Here is a 20965-nt window from a genome sequence, read left to right as displayed (position 1 = left end):
GATGGGGAAAGGAACCGCACTTATTGTTCCGGGGGGTTGGGGGGGGGGGGTGTTGGTGTTGTGTCTATATTGGGGTAGGGAGGTGTGACCTGCTTACTGACAAGGGGTAAGTAATTTCTAAAGGTCAGAACCACTTTACCTTAGTAAACCTGAATCAGTTAACCATTGATGACCTTTTAATGCATTCTGTCATTTAATACTACAGTAAGTACCCATGGTTTTGTTTTAATGCAGATATATTTTCCTTTTCTATGTAATGAAATACCTTACATCCCTTTCTTAAGGAAAGCCTTATACCTCAGATACTCTTCTAGACATTGTATTGCTGTATCATCCACTGCGGGGTCAAACTTGTTGGCAAAGAGATGATGCTGTTCTAACAACCAATGCAAATCTCCAGACCCATAGATGCAAATTGAATGCCGATGACTTCCTGTGCACCGAGGGTATGGAGCACCTTTAGACACATCCCCTTCATATTGTGACCACTTCACTATCCTTGAAATAGATTTCAGGTCAGAAACATCATATTTTTCATGATAAAAAACTGCACCAGGAACGTCAGGCATACGATTCAGTGTTGCCCAAAAATTTTCATCTGGACTGTAAGTGTCCTTCTCCCACTGTATGAATCTCTGTATCCCTGGGCTTTCAAATATGTATTTCAAAAAATCTCTAGTAACCACAATGTAAGCACCACCAGAAAACATTGGAACTCTGATCGGAGGTAGAGTCTTCTGAATATTGGTTCTTATGACAGATGTCCCTACTTCATAGTGAAAAAGCCATCTTATCATTTTGTCTTGTGGCATTTTCATGGATTCCATATTATTTTTTCCATTTAATGACTTCAGGGCTTTCACAATCTCTGCATTAGTCTTTAAAGGAAACTCTGTTCCACAAGTATTTAGTAGATACTTCCACTGAACATTGCTTTTCAGCAGATCCTCCATACAGTTAAGATCAGCTTGTACTCTTGACCAAGACGCATAGACCACCTCCACCATTTTAGATGCCATAAACACGTTATCTAGGCACAAGGCAATGGCTCTCACTGCCTCCTTAAACATCTCTGGAGACTTTTCATCCACATGAATGCAGTAAATATTCTGAGGGGCATAAATTGTTCTTAAAAGTCTCTCAAACATCTCAATGTTCTCATGAATCACCATGGAATAAGCGATGGGAAATTCTTCTTCTTCCTTACTCAGTGCAAAGTAAATATACTTTCTGCTTTTTCTAAAGTTAGTACAGTCTTCAGTGATATTCAGATAGTATTTTTCAGTTAAAGGCATCCTTAACCTCCTGGAACGTAAATTGTATAGATGTGCCTTTGTTAGAGCTTCACTGTCACCCTTGATAACTTTCATGCAGTCAAGTTCGGAAGAAGACTGGTGCACATTTGACAGAGTTTCTTGTAGATGCTTAGTTCTCAAATCATTCAAGTTTTTGTATAATTCATTTATGGTGTAGTACAGCAGGAGACCAGTAACAATAACCAGAGACATTTGCTGCAAATAAGAAATCCGAAAAAGACCACGAAGAATCATTTCAAGAGTCTTTTTCTATACAACTGTTCCAAGGTAGAAATACAAACTAGCTGCCTCAAATTGAAGTGTTGATTGTTGAAATGCTCCAGAGATTTCTGAACCATTAATAATTTGGTCACCTTGTTTAGTGTGACAGAACAAAAGGTAATAAACTTCATGTGTAAATATCCATTACTAAAAACAATAGTGCCACTGCCTATAATTGTTATTTAGTATTAAAGGAGAAATTTTTATTAAAGTATTGTATTGGCCTCTAAAAGTTATACAAATCACCAATATACAATTATTACAGGAAAGGGACATAAAGTGCATTTTTCCCTGCACTTACTACTACATTCACTTCCTGGATAAAATGGTGATGTCACGACCCGACTCCCAGAGCTGTGCGGGCTGTGGCTGCTGGAGAGGATGATAGCTGGGGGGCACTAAGGGACACAGGGCACTGGAAGGGACACTGAGCATTTCCCTGCCATCATCCTCTCCAGCAGCCACAGCCCGCACAGCTCTGGGAGTCGGGTCGTGACATCACCATTTTATCCAGGAAGTGAAGCCTTGATGCAGTAGTAACTGCAGGGAAAAAAGCACTTAATAAGCATTTCCCGTAATAAGTGTGTATTGGTGATTTGTATAACTTTTTTGGGCCAATACAATACTTTAATAAAAATTAACTTCTTCTTTAACAGAAGGTTTGCACTTTATTTGATTTTAATGTCTTTTTTTTCATTTTAACTAAAAATGAAATGATTGACTTTTTACAGCAATATGTGAGTATCTGATATGTTTTTAAGTTTTTCCTCAATGATCAGTACATCAACACTTCTTAAAAGGAATTTTTGCCTTAAAGGGGTACTCCGGGCAGGGGGTATTTTGGTGGATCGCCGGGGAGGGGGTGGAAATTGAAGCCGGAGGTCACTTACCTCCCCCGTTCCAGCGCTGGTGCCAGGATAGTGCCACCCGGTACTCCTGTCCCGCGGCCGCTTCCTGGCAAGGCAACTCTGCCAATCAGTGGCCGTAGAGGAGTCCCGCCTCGGCCGCTGAATGGCAGAGCTGCCTTGAGATGCCACGTCTCATGCGGCAGCTCTGACCAGGAGGCGGTCGCGGGACGGGAGTAATGGGCGGCGCGATACGAGCATCGACGCTGGAATGGGGGAGGTAAGTGACCTCTGGCTTCAATTTCCACCCCATCCCTGGCGATCCACCAAAATACCCCCTGCCCCAGAGTACCCCTTTAACATCCAATCACTGGCTATGAGCAGTGATTGGCTGAAAGGGCTGTCACTTCAGAGGCTGGCTCTGCAGTACTCGCTGCAGCTGCAGGACTAGGCAGAAGGGAGGAAGATACCAGGGAGTTGGCAGAAGCAGTGGGAAGCATGGTCAGGTATGTATGAACTTTATTATTTCACACTAGACAAGACTGCATGGACATCTCTGATGATGTCCGGCTGCACGATCGTCGAGCCTTGTAATAGGCTCAGTGTAATAGTTGTGTAATTGGCTCTGCTAGATCGACTCTTGTTTACATTACTAATCGCCATGTAAAACGGCCCTTACTTATTTCTCTCAAGAAACAATGCCAAACTATTCAAGTTAATGGGCCTGAGCTGCAATACTAGATAACTCATATCAGATAAACAAATCAAATCTTTATTATGACCCCAGAACTGGTTGCAGATAATGAGCGTCAATCTCATTTCCTGAGCCTATAGAAGGCTCAATCAATCATGCAGTGAGGCTGCATAAGAAATCCAGTGATCATTTATGCAGACTTTTACATTTATTCTTGATCAGCCGCACATTACCTGTTTAAACAGGGCTCTATAATCAGCCAATCATTAGTTTATCAACTGATCGCTGGCCCATTAACACTAGCTGACTATCGGTAAGGCTGGGTTCACACTGCGTTTTTGCAATCCGTTTTTTTCATCCTTTTTTTATTTAAAAAAACGGATGAAAAACGGATTGCAAAAACGGATGCATTTGTGTACATCCGTTTTGATCCGTTTTTCCATTGACTTCCATTATAAAAAAAACGGATCAAAATTTTTTTTAAGGACACAAAAACGTTGCTAACACTATTTTTTTGTCCGTTTAAAAAACTGATCCGTTAAACGTATGCTAAAAACGCAGTGTGAACCCAGCCTAAGTGTTCCAAGAAATACTCATTTGCTTAAAGAGGTTGTCCAGGAGAAATAAACTTTTCCCCTATCCACAGGATAGGGAAGAAGTAGGAGACCCCCCGCCGATCTCCGTATTGGGCCCTGCCAGCTGTGTTATGAATAGAGACGCGGGTACGGCATATGACCCGCGGCTGTATTAATTCCTATGGAGCCCAAATTGCTCTTCCATCGTACCCAGCTCTTTCCCTTGCTCTATAGGAATGACTGGAGGCAGGGGTTGTGCGCTGTATTCATAACAGGGCCCAATGAAGCCCGATACAGAGAGCAGCAACCTCCTACTTTTCCCTTTTGCTGTGGATAGGTGAAAAGTTGACAAAACAAAGGAAAGCTGTGTCATAAAGGCTCCACACCACAAAGAATAAAAAAATCAATAAAAAAACAACATTTTTATTGCATCAAAAAGCAGGGTGATCAGACAATACAATACAAAACATAGAAACAAAGAGCCATCATTCCAAAAACAAAGGCAAAATAGCAGAAAAAAGAAACACCAAACACACGATACATTTAAGATAACATTTAGGGTACAAACCCACTTGACGTATTTGCTGCGTGAATCAGTCTTAAAAATAAGCAGGCAAAACGCAGGTTGGCTTTATACAATTGTTCTGAGTTAAAATACGCAATTGCGTATTTTTGAAGCGTGAAGCTCGTGCGTTTTTCGCACAGGTTGTTAACAACTGATGTTTTGCTAACAACAAGCTTCACGCTTCAAAAATACGCAATTGCGTATTTTAACGCAGAACAATCGTATAAAGCCAACCTGCATTTTGCCTGCATCTTTTTAATACTGATTCACGCAGCAAATACGTCAAGTGGGTTTGTACCCTAAGGGTAGCTTCACACGTACTGACTCGCAGCGTTAATAACGCTCCAAGTCAGCTAGGTCCTGGCAGATCACTTTCACTACATACACACAGCGGTCTGAACGACCGCTGCGTGTATGTAATTCTGCCGGCCCCTTAACCCCTTCAGCTGCCACCCGGCTCCTGCTCCGCTCCCTATACATTACCTGTCCTCGCTGCACGGGGTCCCGGAGTACTGCTCTCCCGCCCGGCCAATCAGTGTGTTGCCCTGCCGCAGCCACTGATTGGCTGGGCGGGAGAGCAGTACGCCGGGACCCCGTGCAGCGAGGACAGGTAATGTATACAGAGCGGGAGCCAGGCGGCAGCTGGAGGGGTTAAGCAGCCGTCAGAATTACATACACGCCGCGGTTGTCCAGACCGCTGTGTGTATGTAGTGAAAGTGATCTGCCAGGACCTAGCCGACTCGCAGCGTTATTGACGCTGCGAGTCGGTACGTGTGAAGCTACCTTAAAGTGAGATAGAAAATAGTGTCTGGACTGTGTTGTGGTAGACAGAAAACCACTGGACAGTCAATCTGCATCCCTGGAATAAAATTAGGTTGGAGTTTGGAAGGCCCCCACCTCCTGTGTACAGTGAAGGTACAACATATACACTAAAATACTCAATCTGAGACTTAAAGGAGTACTCTAGTGTACCCTCCCCCCCCCCCCCCAAAAAAAAGAACACAGACACATACAGAATATATACTTACCATCCCTGCAGTGACAATCGCCGTTCGAATATCCTGCCGGCCGCATCCCCGCCATCTTCCGCCACCGTCCTCACTTCCGGGTCCGGGTGCAGTGAATGGGAGAGAAAAGGCTGCTGGTGCGGGGGAACTTATTAACACACATTACAAAGTTACATAGCTTTGTAATGTGTGTTAACTAAGCAGAAAAAGTAAATGGCCGCACTATCCCTTTAAGACCCATTTACGAGGGTTGCTTATTAACCAAATTAATTCAATTAATTTCCCATGATGGTCCTGGGTAAAAGGCCCAGTGATTAGCCAACAAATAAGTAAATGCTTGCTTCTTGGCACAGTGCAACTTTATTGCAGGCATAAATTTTATTTTTTGTCGAAAGTACATGTCCCTGTGTATACATAGGATGTGCTTCTGGTAATAATGGAAGTGAACTGCTGCTCAACTGTTTGTGTAGCCATTCACTCTCGACAATTCTGCAAATAGTCCATGAGTGGCATTCATATTGTATATTCTCAATCAGAGCTTGTTACTGGGCAATAATCTGCTTATGTGAAGGACCCTAACCTGTGTTAAGAGATGTGGTCTTTAAATATTGACCTGAAGAGGTTTAATTATCCTGTGGTGCTGTTATTGCAAATTGGAATAAGTGACTGTGGGTGGTTTGAAGTAATTTGACTTGTCACAAGTGCCAGGCCTCTATGGGGAGGCTAGAGCAACCTGAGCAATGTATATATGTGTACCCTGAGGGTAAGGGCAGCCTTGAAGGAAAAAGCTAACAATAGCGGGGCAACAACATACGTGAGCTGCCAATCTTAGGCCTATTGTGATCTCTAGCTAACAGGTTCCCTTCATATCTCATAAAGTCTTACTGCTCACTCCCTGTATAGTTACAAACACTGCCATTATGTACTGTAGTTTCCCAACTACTAATGTTGTGGTACAAGGCCAAAGCGACAAGGCCAAAGCATGTCAGTGTCAGGATTTTCCTGAACAGTGTTAGGATTTTCCTAACTGAAACAGGCACCTGTTGTTCCTGCAAACTGCTTGTCAGGAACGAATAAGAAACCTTAGTTGTTTTTTACACTCCATGGGTCAGGTGAAGAGCACCTGGCCCACAGAATGTGAAGACTAGCAGTAAGTAGCAGCAGGGGCGGTCTTGGCATTTCTGGGGACCCCCCATGCCCCCCCCCAGTAGTCCTCTTATAATCCTCCTACCACCATACAGAGATTACATATCACCTCAAAACTGCTCTGAACAAAACAGGAAGATATTACCAATGATACCATAACATAATACTGCCACACCATGACCCCTATCACTACAAGCTATAACAGAGTGCAGTTACATCCAGTGACTTACAGGAGGCGTCTTCTCTGATCAGCGTCTTTTACTTTTTTTTCTTTCTCTCTCCATCCAGCGTGAGCCACCTTGAAGTCTTCTCCCGGCTGGTAATCTTCCCTCCAGAATCTGTCAGAGAAATATTTTAGGCTCCAACACATACAGTAGTTAGGTCCCCTCTACGTCTATATAGTAGTTACGCCCCTCTGTGCCCCCACAGATTAAAGGTGTCCCTGTGCTCCCACTTAATAATTAGGTATGTTCTGTGCTCCAGTATAGTAGTGAGGCATATAGGCACTTCTGTGCAGTCCCAATGTAATTAAGACCGCTGTGTGCTGCCCCCAGTTATATAGACCCCTTGTGCGCTGCCGACAGTAGTAAATACCACTTGTGTGCTGCCCCCAGTAGTATATACCTCTTGTGTGCTGTCCCCAGTGGTATATAGACCCCCCTGTGTGCTCCCCCAGTTATATATAGACCTGTGTGATCCCCCAGTTATACATAGCCCCCCTGTGTGCTCCCCCAGTATACTATATAGACCCCCTGTGCGCTCCCCCAGTATACTATATAGACCCCCTGTGTGCTGCTCCCAGTCGTATATACCCCGTGTGCTCCTCCAGTTGTATATACCCCCTGTGTGCCCCCCCAGTTGTATATACCCACTGTGTGCTCCCCCACTAGTATATAGCCCCCCGTGTGCTGCCCCCAGTTGTATATAACCCCTGTGTGCTGCCCAGTTTTATATACCCCCTGTGTGCTCCCCCACTTGTATATAGCCTCCATATGAGCTCCCCCACTTGTATATAGCCCCCCTGTGTGTCCCCCTTATATAGCCCCCCCTGTGAGCTCCCCCACTTGTATATAGCCCCCTGTGAGCTCCCCCACTTGTATATAGCCCCCTGTGAGCTCCCCCACTTGTATATAGCCCCCTGTGTGCTCCTGCTTATATAGCCCCCCTGTGCGCTCCCCCACTTGTATAGAGCCCCCCTATGTGCTCCCCTGTTTATATAGCCCCCCTGTGCGCTCCCCCATTTATATAGACCCCCACTGTGCGCTCCCCCCATTTATATAGCCCCCCGTGCGCTCCCCCACTTGTATAGAGCCCCCCTGTGTGCTTCCCTGTTTATATAGCCCCCCTGTGCGCTCCCTCGTTTATATAGAGCCCCACTGTGTGCTCCCCCATTTATATAGCCCCCCTGTGCGCTCCCCCCATTTATATAGCCCCCCCTGTGCGCTCCCCCCGTTTATATAGCCCCCTGTGCGCTCCCCCCATTTATATAGCCCCCTGTGCGCTCCCCCCGTTTATATAGCCCCCCTGTGCGCTCCCCCCGTTTATATAGCCCCCCTGTGCGCTCCTCCCGTTTATATAGCCCCCCTGTGCGCTCCCCCCGTTTATATAGCACCCCTGTGCGCTCCCCCCGTTTATATAGCCCCCCTGTGCGCTCCTCCCGTTTTATTTAGGCCCCCACTGTGTGCTCTACTTTCCTATATAGTATATAACGCAAAAAAAACAAACATTTTTACTCACCTGGGTCCGGCGTCTCCTCTTCTCTTCTGTTCCCTCTTGTGGCCGCGGGAAGTGTTTCCCCTGCGGTCACAAGAGGCCGCTCTCCCGTTGTCATGGCACCGGCGCTCCTGTGACGCCTCAAGCGCCGGCACCAGAGACACAGAGCAGCCTCTTGTGACCGCAGGGAAAACACTTCCTGCGGCCACAAGAGTGACTGACAGGGAGGGAGCCAATGGCTCCTGCCCTGTCAGTGCCGCTGCTGGCTGTAACTATGTGCGCTCGTTACGAACGCACATAGTTAGCCGCAGCGGTCTTGGGCACCAGAGCGGGGCCCCCCTGGATGTCGGGGGCCCCACGCAATTGCGTGGGATGCGTGGTGCCCAAGACCGCTACTGAGTAGCAGTGCACTTTGCATCAGTACTTACTGCAAACAGCTCCTCCAGCCTGCCCCAGCTGCAGACACCCATCTCCAGGCCAAAAGTGCTAAAGCACGGACGCCAGCAGCCTGATAATGGGTGCTGGCAGCAGATGAAAGTTGAAGCAGCTGTTCCCAGCAGCGGGGAGAACACCCATGGGGGAACACCCATTTAGAGTGTGGATTCTCATTATTATGACGGGAATCCCCCCTCCTGTAATCTTGGTTATCCTGAACACCTTGATAATTGTCAACTGAACAATAGATCAGCTGACAGTTATCTCCCCTGATTTTGTTCAAATAGTGAACAATGTTCCAGTACCAGACTAAACTTCATGAGGAAATTTTGTTTGAATACTGAAGTGTTCAAACACAGAGGTGTTTGGGAACTGAGGCATTACTGTAATATATTCATGGCCGCTCACTGTCTCCATCTCTGCCCCCCTCGATGCGGTCGTTGGCCCGAGGAGGGGGGGGGGCAAATGTACTTCTCTTTCCTGTTGGATACACTTCTGGTTTTGGCACAAAAACTGCAGTTTTCCCAAAAAATTGTTATGTGTGAAATTAGCATTATTTAGCTCTGTTATGTTATGTAGACCATGAAATTCCTATAGCATGATAAAGGCTTGCTGCTTTATATATCTATATCATAAAAATGAAAGTCTGTCTGTCTGTGTGCCTGCCTGCCTGCCTGCCTGTCTGTCTGTCTGTCTGTCCTCTATAGACTTCCAAACGCCTGAACCGTTTGACCCCAAATTTGGCTCACAGATACATAGGGTGCCCGGGATGGTAAGAGCAAAGGTCCCGTCCTTGCCAAATGTACAGAAGGAGAGGGGGAGGGGGAAGAAATGAATGGGAGAATCTCCACACTGCACACACAGGTGATATAATTAGCGCTGCAGCTGCCCAGCAGAAACGGCAGTTGGAAGCCTTAGCAACCAATAGGATTATTACTTTCATTTTCACAGGGAGCTGGAATCTGATTTGTTGCTAGGGCCAGCTGCCTCACAACAGATCGACAGAAATAAATGCAGTAACAGTGTATATACAGGTGGAGATTTATCAAACATGGTTTAAAGTTAAACTGGCTCAGTTGCCCCTAGCAACCAATGAGATTCCACCTTTCATTCCTCATAGACTCTTTGGAAAATAAAAGGTGGAATCTGATTGGTTGCTGGTGGCAACTGAGCCAGTTTCACAATTCACCATGGGTATACACCCATTGTGTATACAGTAAGGGGCTTACCTGCTGGGTGGTGATGTTGAGGAATGTATACAGTAAGGGGGTGTTAGGGAATGTATACAGCATAGGGGATACCTGGGGGGGTGTATACAGCATGGGGGCTACTTGAAGGGGGGAGTGTATACAGCAAGGGGATACCTGAAAGGGGGAGTGTATACAGTATGGGGCTACCTGCATGGGGGAGTGTATACTGTATGGGAGCAACCTGCAGGGGTGAAGTGTATACAGTATGGGGGCTACCTGCAAGGGAGGGGAGTGTATACAGTATGGGGGCTACCTGTGGGGGTGGAGTGTATACAGTATAGGGACTACCTGCAGGGGGGTTTATAGAGTATGGGGGCTACCTGCAGGGGGGTTTATAGAGTATGGGGGCTACCTGCAAGTGGGGGGAGTGTATAGAGCATGTGGGCTACCTGTGGAGTGGAGTGTATACAGTATGGGGGCAATCTGCAAGAAGGGGGGGGAGTGTATAGAGTATAGGGACTACCTGCAGGGGGAGGGGGGTCTATAGAGTATGGGGGCTACCTGCAAGTGGGGTGAGTGTATAGAGTATGTGGGCTACCCGCAGGAGTGGGAGTGTATACAGTATGTTTAGGATGTTTAAAGTTTTTAATTTCTAATGTGCATAAGCTACAATTTACATAAACAGTGCAGAACTGTCGTGGTACATAGCATATAAAGGGGTATATAGGGCTCCTAGCGATTTTCCCTTAAACAAAAAAAACAAGGGCATAGATTGGCCTCCTGGGCGACCTTGGAACAAATCTAATTAACATGCTGACACTCTATACCCGGCCAGCGCCGGGTACATTTTCTAGTATTTAAATAAATGTCACAGTTACATTTTAGCTAGCTGATACAAAAGGACAGCAATAAGGAAATAACGCTTCTAATCTAGTCTAATGGTATTGGTGACACGTTGGATATGCAGTAATTAAGAGGTTTACCTGCCCATATACACAATGTGATACACATATACTGTACACACAATGAAAAACATTTATAGTGTATACTTTGACATATATTGGCAATGTTGGATAGATGTTAGATGTTTAACATTACAATTTTTCTAAATAAATTTGAGAAATTTTTTCCATCTTTTTTCTCCTGTAATTTAAAAGGGAGAGAAAAGAAGGGAGCGGGGGCGCCTCCTGGTGGAATAAAAGATGGCAAGAGTGTCTAACACAGAAGGAATGTGTAACACTCACCTAGAAGAGTTGTGCTAGATTATAGGCAAAACTCTAATTCAGGCCTGCTGTGGCCGGCACACTATACCACTTCTCCTGTAATTATTACTTCATGGCTTCATATATTCACTGTTCACACACACTGGTAAATATTGATTTTACGGTCCATTCACACGTACAGGATCTGCTGCAGATTCAATGCTGCAGATATCAATGTAACTAAATGATTATGTTCAAACACAGTAAGATAATACCAAAGTATGGCTGTAATTTTGAGGGAAAATAAAACAATTTGTGAACAGGTGAGAAAAAAGTATGATTTAAAAAAAAAAAAAAAAAAAAACAACAACAACAAAAAACATTATTTTCACACCTGTAGTAAATTACAGCATTTTTTTTCTACTGCATTTGTGCTGATGGTAAATTCCCCAAAGACTTCAAAAGAGCACATTATTACTTTTAAAAGAGAGCCTTATCTTATTTTTTACTCAAAAATTTGCTTTCCTTATACTGTATGGAGACATGTGCAGCATCAGGTCTGCAGCAGATCCCATACATATGAATGTTCCCTTAGACTATGTTCAAACATTGTCTTTTAAGGTGAAAAAACAGTTGTCATTTTAAAATAACACCCATTATTTCATAAAGCAACAACTGTTACTTTGCATAAAAAGACATCGTAGGGACACAGCCTTAGGCGGCTATGTTCCCACACAGTATTTTTGCTCAGTATTTTGGTCAGTATTTTGCTAACAAAATCAGGAGTGGATTGAAAACACAGAAAAACCATGTTCACACACTGTTGAAATTGAGTGGATGGCAGTAACTTAATGGCAAATAATGGCCGTTATTTCAAAACACCAGTCGTTGTTTTAAAATAACTGTAATTATTTGCCATTAAATGACAGCCATCCAGTTTGTGAAAATGGTTTTTGTGTGTTTTCAATCCACTTCTGATTTTGTTTAAAAAATACTGACCAAAATACTTAGCAAAAATACTGTGTGGGAACATAGCCTCAAGATGTTTTAACTATGTGTAACAAATAATATTAGCTGCACATAAAAAATCTGTTTATTATGCAATAATATATAATTTAATAAATTATTACTTTAGTATAATTATTACTTTATCCATAGAACAACTTGTTTCTCAGATATTCCTCCAAACACTGAATAGCATTATCATCAACTCTTGGATTAAATTTATTAGCAAAGAAATGGTGTTGCTGGACCAACCAGTGCAAATCCCCAGCTCCGTATATACATACATCTCTTCTGTGCCTTCCAGTGCACATAGAATAAGGGGCCCCTTGTTCCATATTCCCTTCAAGACTTCCCCATTTAACTAGTCTGGCCAATGCAATTAAGTCTGATGTATCATATTTGATGTGACTGGGTACAGATCCGGGCATTTCGGGAACCCTTTGCAGTGTCGCCCAAACATACTCATCTGGGCTATATGTGTCCTTGGCCCATTCTAAAAATTCTTTTGCTATAGGTTTGTCAAACAGGGATTTCACAAAGTCTCTGGTGAGCACCACATAAGCATTGCCACTAAAAATTGGAATATTTAAAGGTGGCGGGTTTTTTAGCATGCCGATCTGCACATTATTATCTTTAAATTCATAGTGATATTCCCAACGGATCTTCTTATGTGGAGGTGGTTTCTCAGACTCCATGTTGTTTTTGCCATTTAAGAGCTTTAATGCTTGAACAATTTCTGCATTTGTCTTTAAAGGGAAATCTGTTCCACAGGTGTTTAAAAGATACTTCCAGTCAACAGTGCTATTCAACAAGTCCTCCATGCAATAGAGATCAGCCTGGACACGAGACCACGAGGCATAGACTACAGATTCCCGTTTAGATGACACAAATACATTGGGAAAACATGAACTTATGGCTTTCACTGCCGCAAAAAAGGTTTCTGGAGATTTCAGGTCCACGTGTATGCAATAAACATTCTGAGGCATGTAAATTGATCGTAGCAGTCTTTCAAACATCTCAATGTCATCATGAATTACCATAGAATAGGCAATAGGATAATTTCTTTCCTTTTCACTGAAACTAAATGGGACATATTTCCTCATTTTTTTAAAATGAGTACAGTCTTTAGTTATATCCAAATAGTCTGCCTCCGTGGCGATTGTTCTTCTATTTGCCACAATTAAGTTGTCCATCAGAGCTTTCCTTACCTCATCGAGGTCACCACTGATGACTCCGGAACAGTCGATTCTCTCAGAGGCTAAAAGGTTTAAATCCTGGTAGTAAAGATTCCTGCAATATTCACTCTTAAATTCACCATTCGGATTGTTGTAGTCCAGGTTACAGTCCATGGAATTATACATCATTACAATGGTAAAAAAAAATAAAGTGCTTCCAAAAGCGAGAAGTTGTTTGGAGTTCCTTCTCAGTAGCCTCCTGTGGAATTTGATAAGCATTGTCCATAATTGTATAGGCAATAAAAGCATAATGTCTGGTTTTTAAACTAACGTTCTATTTTCCATCGTTCACCTGCAGCCTCTGCAGTTAGCGTGGTTAGAGAGACAGGAGGCTTGTGAGATATGTTGTAACTGGAAAGATAACTTCATTGATAACGTGGCCAATGGATTAGCAGACTGATTGTTACCTATTATAAAGGACTTTGCTAGCTTCTACCCTTTATCCTGACATAAAATACACTGGCTTTTCTCAATAAGGAAGCGGCTTTAAATGTCACATAGACTATGGTCAGGATTCAAATTAGATTGTGTAATGTTTACTATGTCAATAAAAATGTCTTGTATAGCTAAGAAAATGGACAAGTGGGGTATTGTATGCAAATGCTACTGGTACAAATTGCTGCATGTAAGATTTATTCATTGACCTGCTTTTAACCTTTGCAGGGGAAATATTTGGCCTCTGACAAGATGTTAGGTTTAACTCCAAAATCTTTAGATATAGCTCCTTTCCTGTAAACACTGTAAAACAGAGATAGTATTCACACCTACAGTAGGAACAAAGATTCCCACCTCTGACCCTCACCCACATGCCTGAGCCCACTATGACTCAATAAAGATGGATCAAAGAGAGTTCAAAGTGGAAATATTATAACAAAGGAATTTTTGTCATAATTCATAGTTGGAGCTACAAAATTTTGTATTTATGGTTAATGAAAGGCACCACCATACATATGTCAAAATCACGGCAATATGCCCAGAGCAACCAGGTGATATTAGATATTGTCTGATAACGTGGACCCTATGCATTCATGTTTGGTATCAAATGGTCATATTTATAGGAGGTAAACTAGTGATTGGTGTGGGATTGATACACCACAGAATACATTCATAAAAAAACAGTGCTCCTCATTACCATGTGACCGTCCTCCTCTCAGTGACATCACCTGACGGAATTTTGGAGGGACAAATTGTGCTTAAAATCCCTGCACAAACAAGGATCAATGTCAGTCTTTGGGGGATCCACATCACGATTGGAGAATCTGCCCATATTTCTCTGCTGTACCCCACAGCCAGGATACTACTTCTGTTTGGCAGCTAGATACTATTCTGTTTATCCCTTTTATTTTTAAAACTGTTTGCATTGTTTGTTTGTATGTATGTATGTATTTTTTGTAATCTTTTTTTGTTGTTTTATCTGACAATTACCTTTTTTGTATTGCATTGCACAATCCTGTATTAAACTTAAAAAAATAATAAGCTTTTTCCTTGTAGTCTTATAAAACGTATACCTTCGAAGGGAGTAAAACGTTACCAGTGTGTTATATGGAGATTAGTTGTACCATTGTGTTATATTGGGATTAGTTTGAGTGTTGGGATATAGCGGAATATCCATAATAGGCTCCAATTGCCTCATAAGTATAGGTGAGGGCAGCGAATAGTTGTAAGAGGTATTGGGGTGCGGGAGACCTATGTGAGTGATCTCACATTTATGTATAGATCTCAGATTTATGTATAGACTAAAAGTATCAGAAAAGCATAAAAATTAGGTATGCTTTTTAAAGGCACACAGGCGGATAGAGTGTGCGCCCAGGGACTGTAGCTGATCTCCCGGTAATTAGTTTGGGTTTGCAGTGCAGGGTGTCTCATGTTTTGCATGTGTTATGTTTTTCCACCTACACATCTATGTTCCAGAGATATGGCTGATGAGCATCTGTTGAAGGACATCAGGGCCTGTCTCCAGAGTAAGGGGCTTCTGGACCACCTGATGTCTCTCCTGGCCACTTCTTCCCATGGTGCTAGTAATATTTAGCCCCTGCTGCAGCATCTGAGTGTACAGGGAGCCACCAGTCTGTGTGTCGTGGCCCCCTGAGCTCCGGTCCTCCTGTATCTAGGTAGCTCTTTTTTCCATGACGATGTGACAGGAAGCACCTCTAGCATTCCCCAACTCCTGCTACCTGTACCACACAGCGCTATTAACCCCCTAATACCAGCTATGATTAGTGCACAGGCCATCTTCAGCTCCTCCTCCTCAGAGCGGCCTCCAACTCTCCACCATCACAGACTAATTTCCCATCGCAGGAACTGGCTCCTACATCAGTCCCTGTGGTCCCTTCTGTCCTCACAGCTCAACCTCCTGTCTCTATAGCTGGGAGAGCAGTAGACAGCTCCCTCACAGCACAGGGTGCTTTTTTGCCTCTGCCTTTATTAACCTCTCTGTGCAACCAGTCTCCTGACCACCCCCTTTTCCTCCTACTGCGGTTCCTCCGCTGAGACTCCGCAGACACTGCCATCAGTCGCGGTTCTCATCCTCCCTCCTCATGGGACTATGAAAGCCGTGGTTGTTGCAAATCTTGCAGGTGCCGTTCATGTCACAGCTCCAGAGCATCTGGAAGTAGACAACCAGATCGGTCCAGATCAGCGATGACACTTGCAGTCATTGTCAGAGTGGTCCTTTGGCACGTTTCATGTGTCTGGCCAATCTTCAAATCGTATGAGGCGAAAGCCTCCGTCACACAGGTCTAACAGCCTGGTTCTTATCGAAGCTCCTCCTGTAGCCATTCCTGAGTTGCCTTCTGGTTCAGAAATTCCCTGTTGCTGAAAGTCCCTGTTGCCGGAAGCAGAAGCCAATGGCCATTCCTTCCTGTCCCACCTATGGGAACTGGTGGATAACAGTTGATGGCTCTCATTAGTTCATTGATGACTCCTCCTACCTAGCAGAGAAATGGTAAGGAGCGGATGTATTTAGCAGGTGCCAGGGATGTGGCTTTATGTAAGCCAGTCAGAGGTTACTGTTGAATTTATGCTTCTATTGCGCAATGCGAGGGTCTCCAGCACAGTAGCCCAGCGTTCTTTATGTGGCGTTACCTTTTTCCTCAAATTAAGTGATTGGGGGGATGTCACTAAACATTTTGAGATTCAGCAAGCGTTGAAAGGGTGGAAGAAGGAGCATGTGCGTCGGGAAGCCAGATGCCTGATTGCTTATCATAAGCTTGTAATTTTTTTTCCGTTTGTTTTTGTACAGCTTTTTTCAGGGCATTATGCATTCGTAAACATAAAACTGAGGGAATTCCACGGCGGAACTCTTCAATGTGGAATCCCACCAGCCTCCATGTCATACAGGCAGTCTATGGGAGGGCACACACGGAGAGAGGAGGTGCGCAAGTTCTCCCATAGACAGCTTGTATGACATGGAGGCTGGCGGGATTCCGCCTTGGTACTTTGCCAGTTTAAGGCTGGGTTCACACACTGTATACTTCAGGCAGTATTTGGTCCTCAAGTCAGGTCCTCATAGCAACCAAAACCAGGAGTGGATTGAAAACACAGAAAGGCTCTGTTCACACAATGTTGAAATTGAGTGGATGGCCGTCATATAACGGTAAATAACTGCCATTATTTCAATATAACAGCCGTTGTTTTAAAATAACAGCAAAAATTTGCCATTAAATGACTGCCATCCACTCAATTACAACATTATGTGAACATAGCCTTTCTGTGTTTTCAATCCACTCCTGGTTTTGGTTGCTATACAGCCTCACAAATACAGCCTCAAATATACATAGTGTGAACCCAGCCTTACTCCGTGTGAACTGGCCCTAAGTCACACACCAGGGGGAGCTTGTTCGCGACCAACATGGTCATAGCAAATAGCGCCATGCATTTGTGAATCTGTCATTCAAGGACTGACCTGTATAACAAAGGGCTTTGGTTGCCCATACAAAGGGCAGAGGGGCCTGTTAGTTTGGAAAAACCCTTTATCCTCTATCCATTCATGCAAAGTCAGTAAGTGTATAGCTCACCCAGCAAGCCCCACAGACTGGACATGTTGCAGTGTCCTCCAGAGCAAATACAAAAGAATGGTGTCCAGTGCAAGTTAAAGAAAATAGTCTTCTTAGGACCATAAAACAGACAAGGCAAGACAAATTAGAGCATTGTAGCCAGTAATAAAGATAAAAAGGCTGTGTAGCATGGCTTAAAGGAAACCCATCAGCCCTGAAAGCGAGAGAGAACCCACCCAACCCTGGTATACAACATGGGATAGTTACCCTCTCCTTGTGGTCCTGTTTCAGATGCCAGTCCTATTGTGTAGAATTTGCTACAGCACTCATTATGCAAATAAGCAGAGGAGGGGTCCAATGCCCATAGGAAATCACTGGAGCAGTGACTTTCTATGGGCATCGGACTCATCTCTGCTCATTTGCATAATGAGTGTGGCAGTGATTTCTACGCGCCGGGACTGGCATCCGGAATGGGACCGTATGGAGGGGGTAACTATCCCATGCTGTATACCGGGGTAGAGTGGGTTCTGGCCAACGCTCAGGGCTGACAGGTTCTCTTTAAGGACTAGGAATATTACCATATGTGAGCATATATTTCTGTTCACGGGATTGTGTAACAATATTAGCACTTAATGCCCTCATCCTGTGAGCTGCTGGGACAGGATGCTCACATTAATATGACATCATTGTATCAGCAGGGGGATCCTGTCTCCGTGCTCACAGGTTAGAGGCCTGAAGAGAAAGAAATGTTTAATGCACAGTGGAAGACAAGATTAAGTTTTTTTTTAATTATTATTGTTTTTTGGAAATTATTACTATGAGTGTGGTGAGGGTCTTGGGGGGTGCAATATTACTATATAGATGCACAGGTCCACTATTAATATGGGGGGGGGGTAGTATTATTGTATGGGGGCACAGGGCACTGTAATACCTTATTACTATATGGAGGCATGTTGCGCGCCCGTGCATTAGACCGGTCACTTGGTAGGTGGTTCTGTGTGACGCCACTGCTGTAGTGGTTGGTCAGAGTACAGCTCAGCCGGTTGTTATACTGTAGTGATGCCAGTTCTGGTTGTCAAAACCACAAAGAAAAGCATGCCAAAAGTATCGGTGGCACATCCAAAAAGAAATAAACCAAAAAGAATATAGCAGAGTAAACTTTATTGATACCAAAAAACAGTGGGACAGACAAATTTAAAAACATCTAAAATACACAAATAGAACCAACATAGTACCGTGTATGATAAGCACGGTACAAGGACAAGCCGACCATATAGTAAAAAAGAATCCTAACCGGTGTAAATGTTAGGCAGTGAAATAGACACAAGTACAAAGATAAGGCTGCAAAGTAAATGAAAAAGGCCGAAGGCCCAAGCAACAATGTATATCACCAGGAAAAGGGATCCATGTCGGCGTCCACTGAACCCCACGCGTTCCGTCCCCACTCGGGACTTTCTCAAGGGTACTGCAAGTCACGTGTAATGACGTATATATATCCCACTTATAATTGTATAAATGTAACCACATGATAAACACAGAAAAATGAATAAAAATGTACTTAACGAAGCAGATGAGGTAGATCCCGGTCCGCACTCCCACACATGGCCGCGGCGTCCCAAATTCCCTACAGCGCATGCGCTAGTAATACGTCACCCGACCGTGTATACACGTGACCTACAATGTCCATTTCAATAAGCTTTATCAATACTAAGACAGGAGAGTGCCGGGTTGAAGGAATAAGGAGTCCCGCGCATGTGCAAGTGTACAACTACGATCCCTAGCAGCTAAGACCAATGTATAAAACAACTTAAAAAGCAACAGGTTACCAGTAATGCTAAAGAGTACAAAATAAAACTAGATAAAGTGCGACATGAATAAAATGTGTATGTGCTCCAACATGTGTAAACTGAGTAATATATCTTATGTCTGTACAAATATATATATATATATATATATATACATAAATTGTTTTTAATGTTTTAATTTATATTTTATTTTTTATTTTTTATTTTTTAATTTGTATTTATTTTTTTTATTTTTTTTTTATTATTTTTTGTTTTCTATTTTTTATTTTATTATTATTATTATTATTTATTTGTTGTTGTTTATTATTATTTTGATTTTTATTTTTATTTATATTTATTATTTATTTTTTTATATTTTATTTATTATTTTTATTATTATTATTTATTATTTTATTATATTTTATTAGTATATATATATAAATAAATTATCATGATTATTCAAAAACTGTATATATATACATATAAAATATTAGTGCAAAAAGTGTTATGTGCAAATGTGCGCCTTCTCGCGTATACACGCGTATGCAAATAAATAAACCATCGACACCAGCTCATAGACCCTATGATAGTAAATCATAAAACCACAGGGATATTACACTGTCACTAATTGCCTGTTGCCACTAATTGCCAAATTGGTGTCTAATGGTAAGCACAGTATAAAAAAAAAAAAAAAATAATAATTTTTTCCCAAACACAAACTGCTAAATTAGTGAACCCAAAATAGAATAAAAAAAGAAAAAAAAGAAAAAAACTAAAGTGAGAATAAATCGGCCAAGCTAATAAAGATCGGGTGGGCATGGGCACCGCTAGCCACTGCCCGGGAGCGCGGACCAGAGCCAACCAAACCTGCACAATGGTGTAAACAAAAATCAGGAAATAGATCAATAAAGAAAATAAATAATATCAACAAAGTAATAATCAAAACACTGTATGCAATTGAAATTAGCTGAAATTATAATAAATAATCCATGATAAGTACACAGTCTAGGCAGAAGAAAGGCCAGGGGTGTCTCCCCCAAGCAGGCCAGAGGAGAAACAGATGATCAAAAAATGAATGAAAATGAAAATAAAGTATCATAAATAAAATAAATAGAAAAGGGAGTTCATACATGATCTCGATTAGAGTTCAAATGCCGTCTCCTATAGTTTGAGGAGGGATCCGAAGGGGACATCGGTACAAGGCATACTAGGTCCAGTAGAAGGTACAAAAGACTGGTATGTATTGGAATCATTTTAGGAAATGAGTCTTCCATGAGCATCAGGGTTCAACTGTATAGTAAAGTCCACGTCTAACTTGGTAGCAACTAGCCAGACAAAAGGTGGTAGTGATCTGGTTGTCCACACAGGTATGGGGGCACACCTGCTTTTATTTTAAGGTGGCTGGCTACACCCTTTCCCCTTTGGTCGGTGACTTGCCGGGCTGTGAGAAGGTCCCTTGGGTACTTATCACGGTGGTCCGGAGTGGAGTTGTGACCCACCCGGACTATCGGTACCGCGACCCACAGAAAGGGGAGATGACCCAAGGATGGTGTTACGACTGTGTAGGTGCCTGAACAATAATTACTGAGTCCTGTTGCTATAAATAAAATCTTCTTTACTGCAGGAACACTTTATACTCCAGCTAACAATAAGCTTCTGACTTGACTAAACATAATTTGCGCTAAGAGTTTTAGGGGCAGAAGAGACTTTGTTGCGTGCTGAGAAGTAAAGTGAGTTCAAAGTAGCAGAGAGGAGTTTGTCCTGAGAGTTCAGAGTAGTAGAGAGGAGTCTGTCCCGAGAATCCCAACCCAGGGTAGAAGTGTGCTCTGCCAGAACTTTTAGAAGAAGAAGTAGAATACTTAAGAATACTTGAAACTAGAAGACTACTTGTGCCCGAGTTTTGACCTCTGACGTGATACCACCTATTACCCTACAGTGTCGGGTTACCCATCCTCCTAGCCGAGCCCAGCTGAACTACAGCAGGGACCATCTTGTCT

General features: G+C 43.1%; 2 protein-coding genes across 2 annotated transcripts; both read right to left on the bottom strand.

Moving 5' to 3' along the window:
• Positions 1-266: 266 nt before the first annotated feature.
• Positions 267-1388, bottom strand: LOC138783534 (beta-1,3-galactosyl-O-glycosyl-glycoprotein beta-1,6-N-acetylglucosaminyltransferase 3-like). Its single transcript, XM_069958339.1, has one exon. It carries the CDS (start codon positions 1368-1370, stop codon positions 267-269), a length of 1104 nt encoding a protein of 367 aa, XP_069814440.1. The 5' UTR covers positions 1371-1388.
• Positions 1389-12097: 10709 nt separating this feature from the next.
• Positions 12098-13559, bottom strand: LOC138778916 (beta-1,3-galactosyl-O-glycosyl-glycoprotein beta-1,6-N-acetylglucosaminyltransferase 3-like). The gene has a single exon (XM_069956542.1). It carries the CDS (start codon positions 13436-13438, stop codon positions 12098-12100), a length of 1341 nt encoding a protein of 446 aa, XP_069812643.1. The 5' UTR covers positions 13439-13559.
• Positions 13560-20965: the final 7406 nt, after the last annotated feature.

The sequence above is a fragment of the Dendropsophus ebraccatus genome, chromosome 1, assembly GCF_027789765.1.
Source record: "Dendropsophus ebraccatus isolate aDenEbr1 chromosome 1, aDenEbr1.pat, whole genome shotgun sequence".
Classification (NCBI taxonomy): Eukaryota; Metazoa; Chordata; class Amphibia; order Anura; family Hylidae; genus Dendropsophus; species Dendropsophus ebraccatus.
This window is presented reverse-complemented; position numbering and strand designations above follow the sequence as displayed.

Excerpts from the sequence above, each read along its gene's own strand:
- LOC138783534 (XM_069958339.1), bottom strand. The coding sequence starts at position 1,370 with ATGAAAGTTATCAAGGGTGACAGTGAAGCTCTAACAAAGGCACATCTA.
- LOC138778916 (XM_069956542.1), bottom strand. The coding sequence starts at position 13,438 with ATGCTTTTATTGCCTATACAATTATGGACAATGCTTATCAAATTCCAC.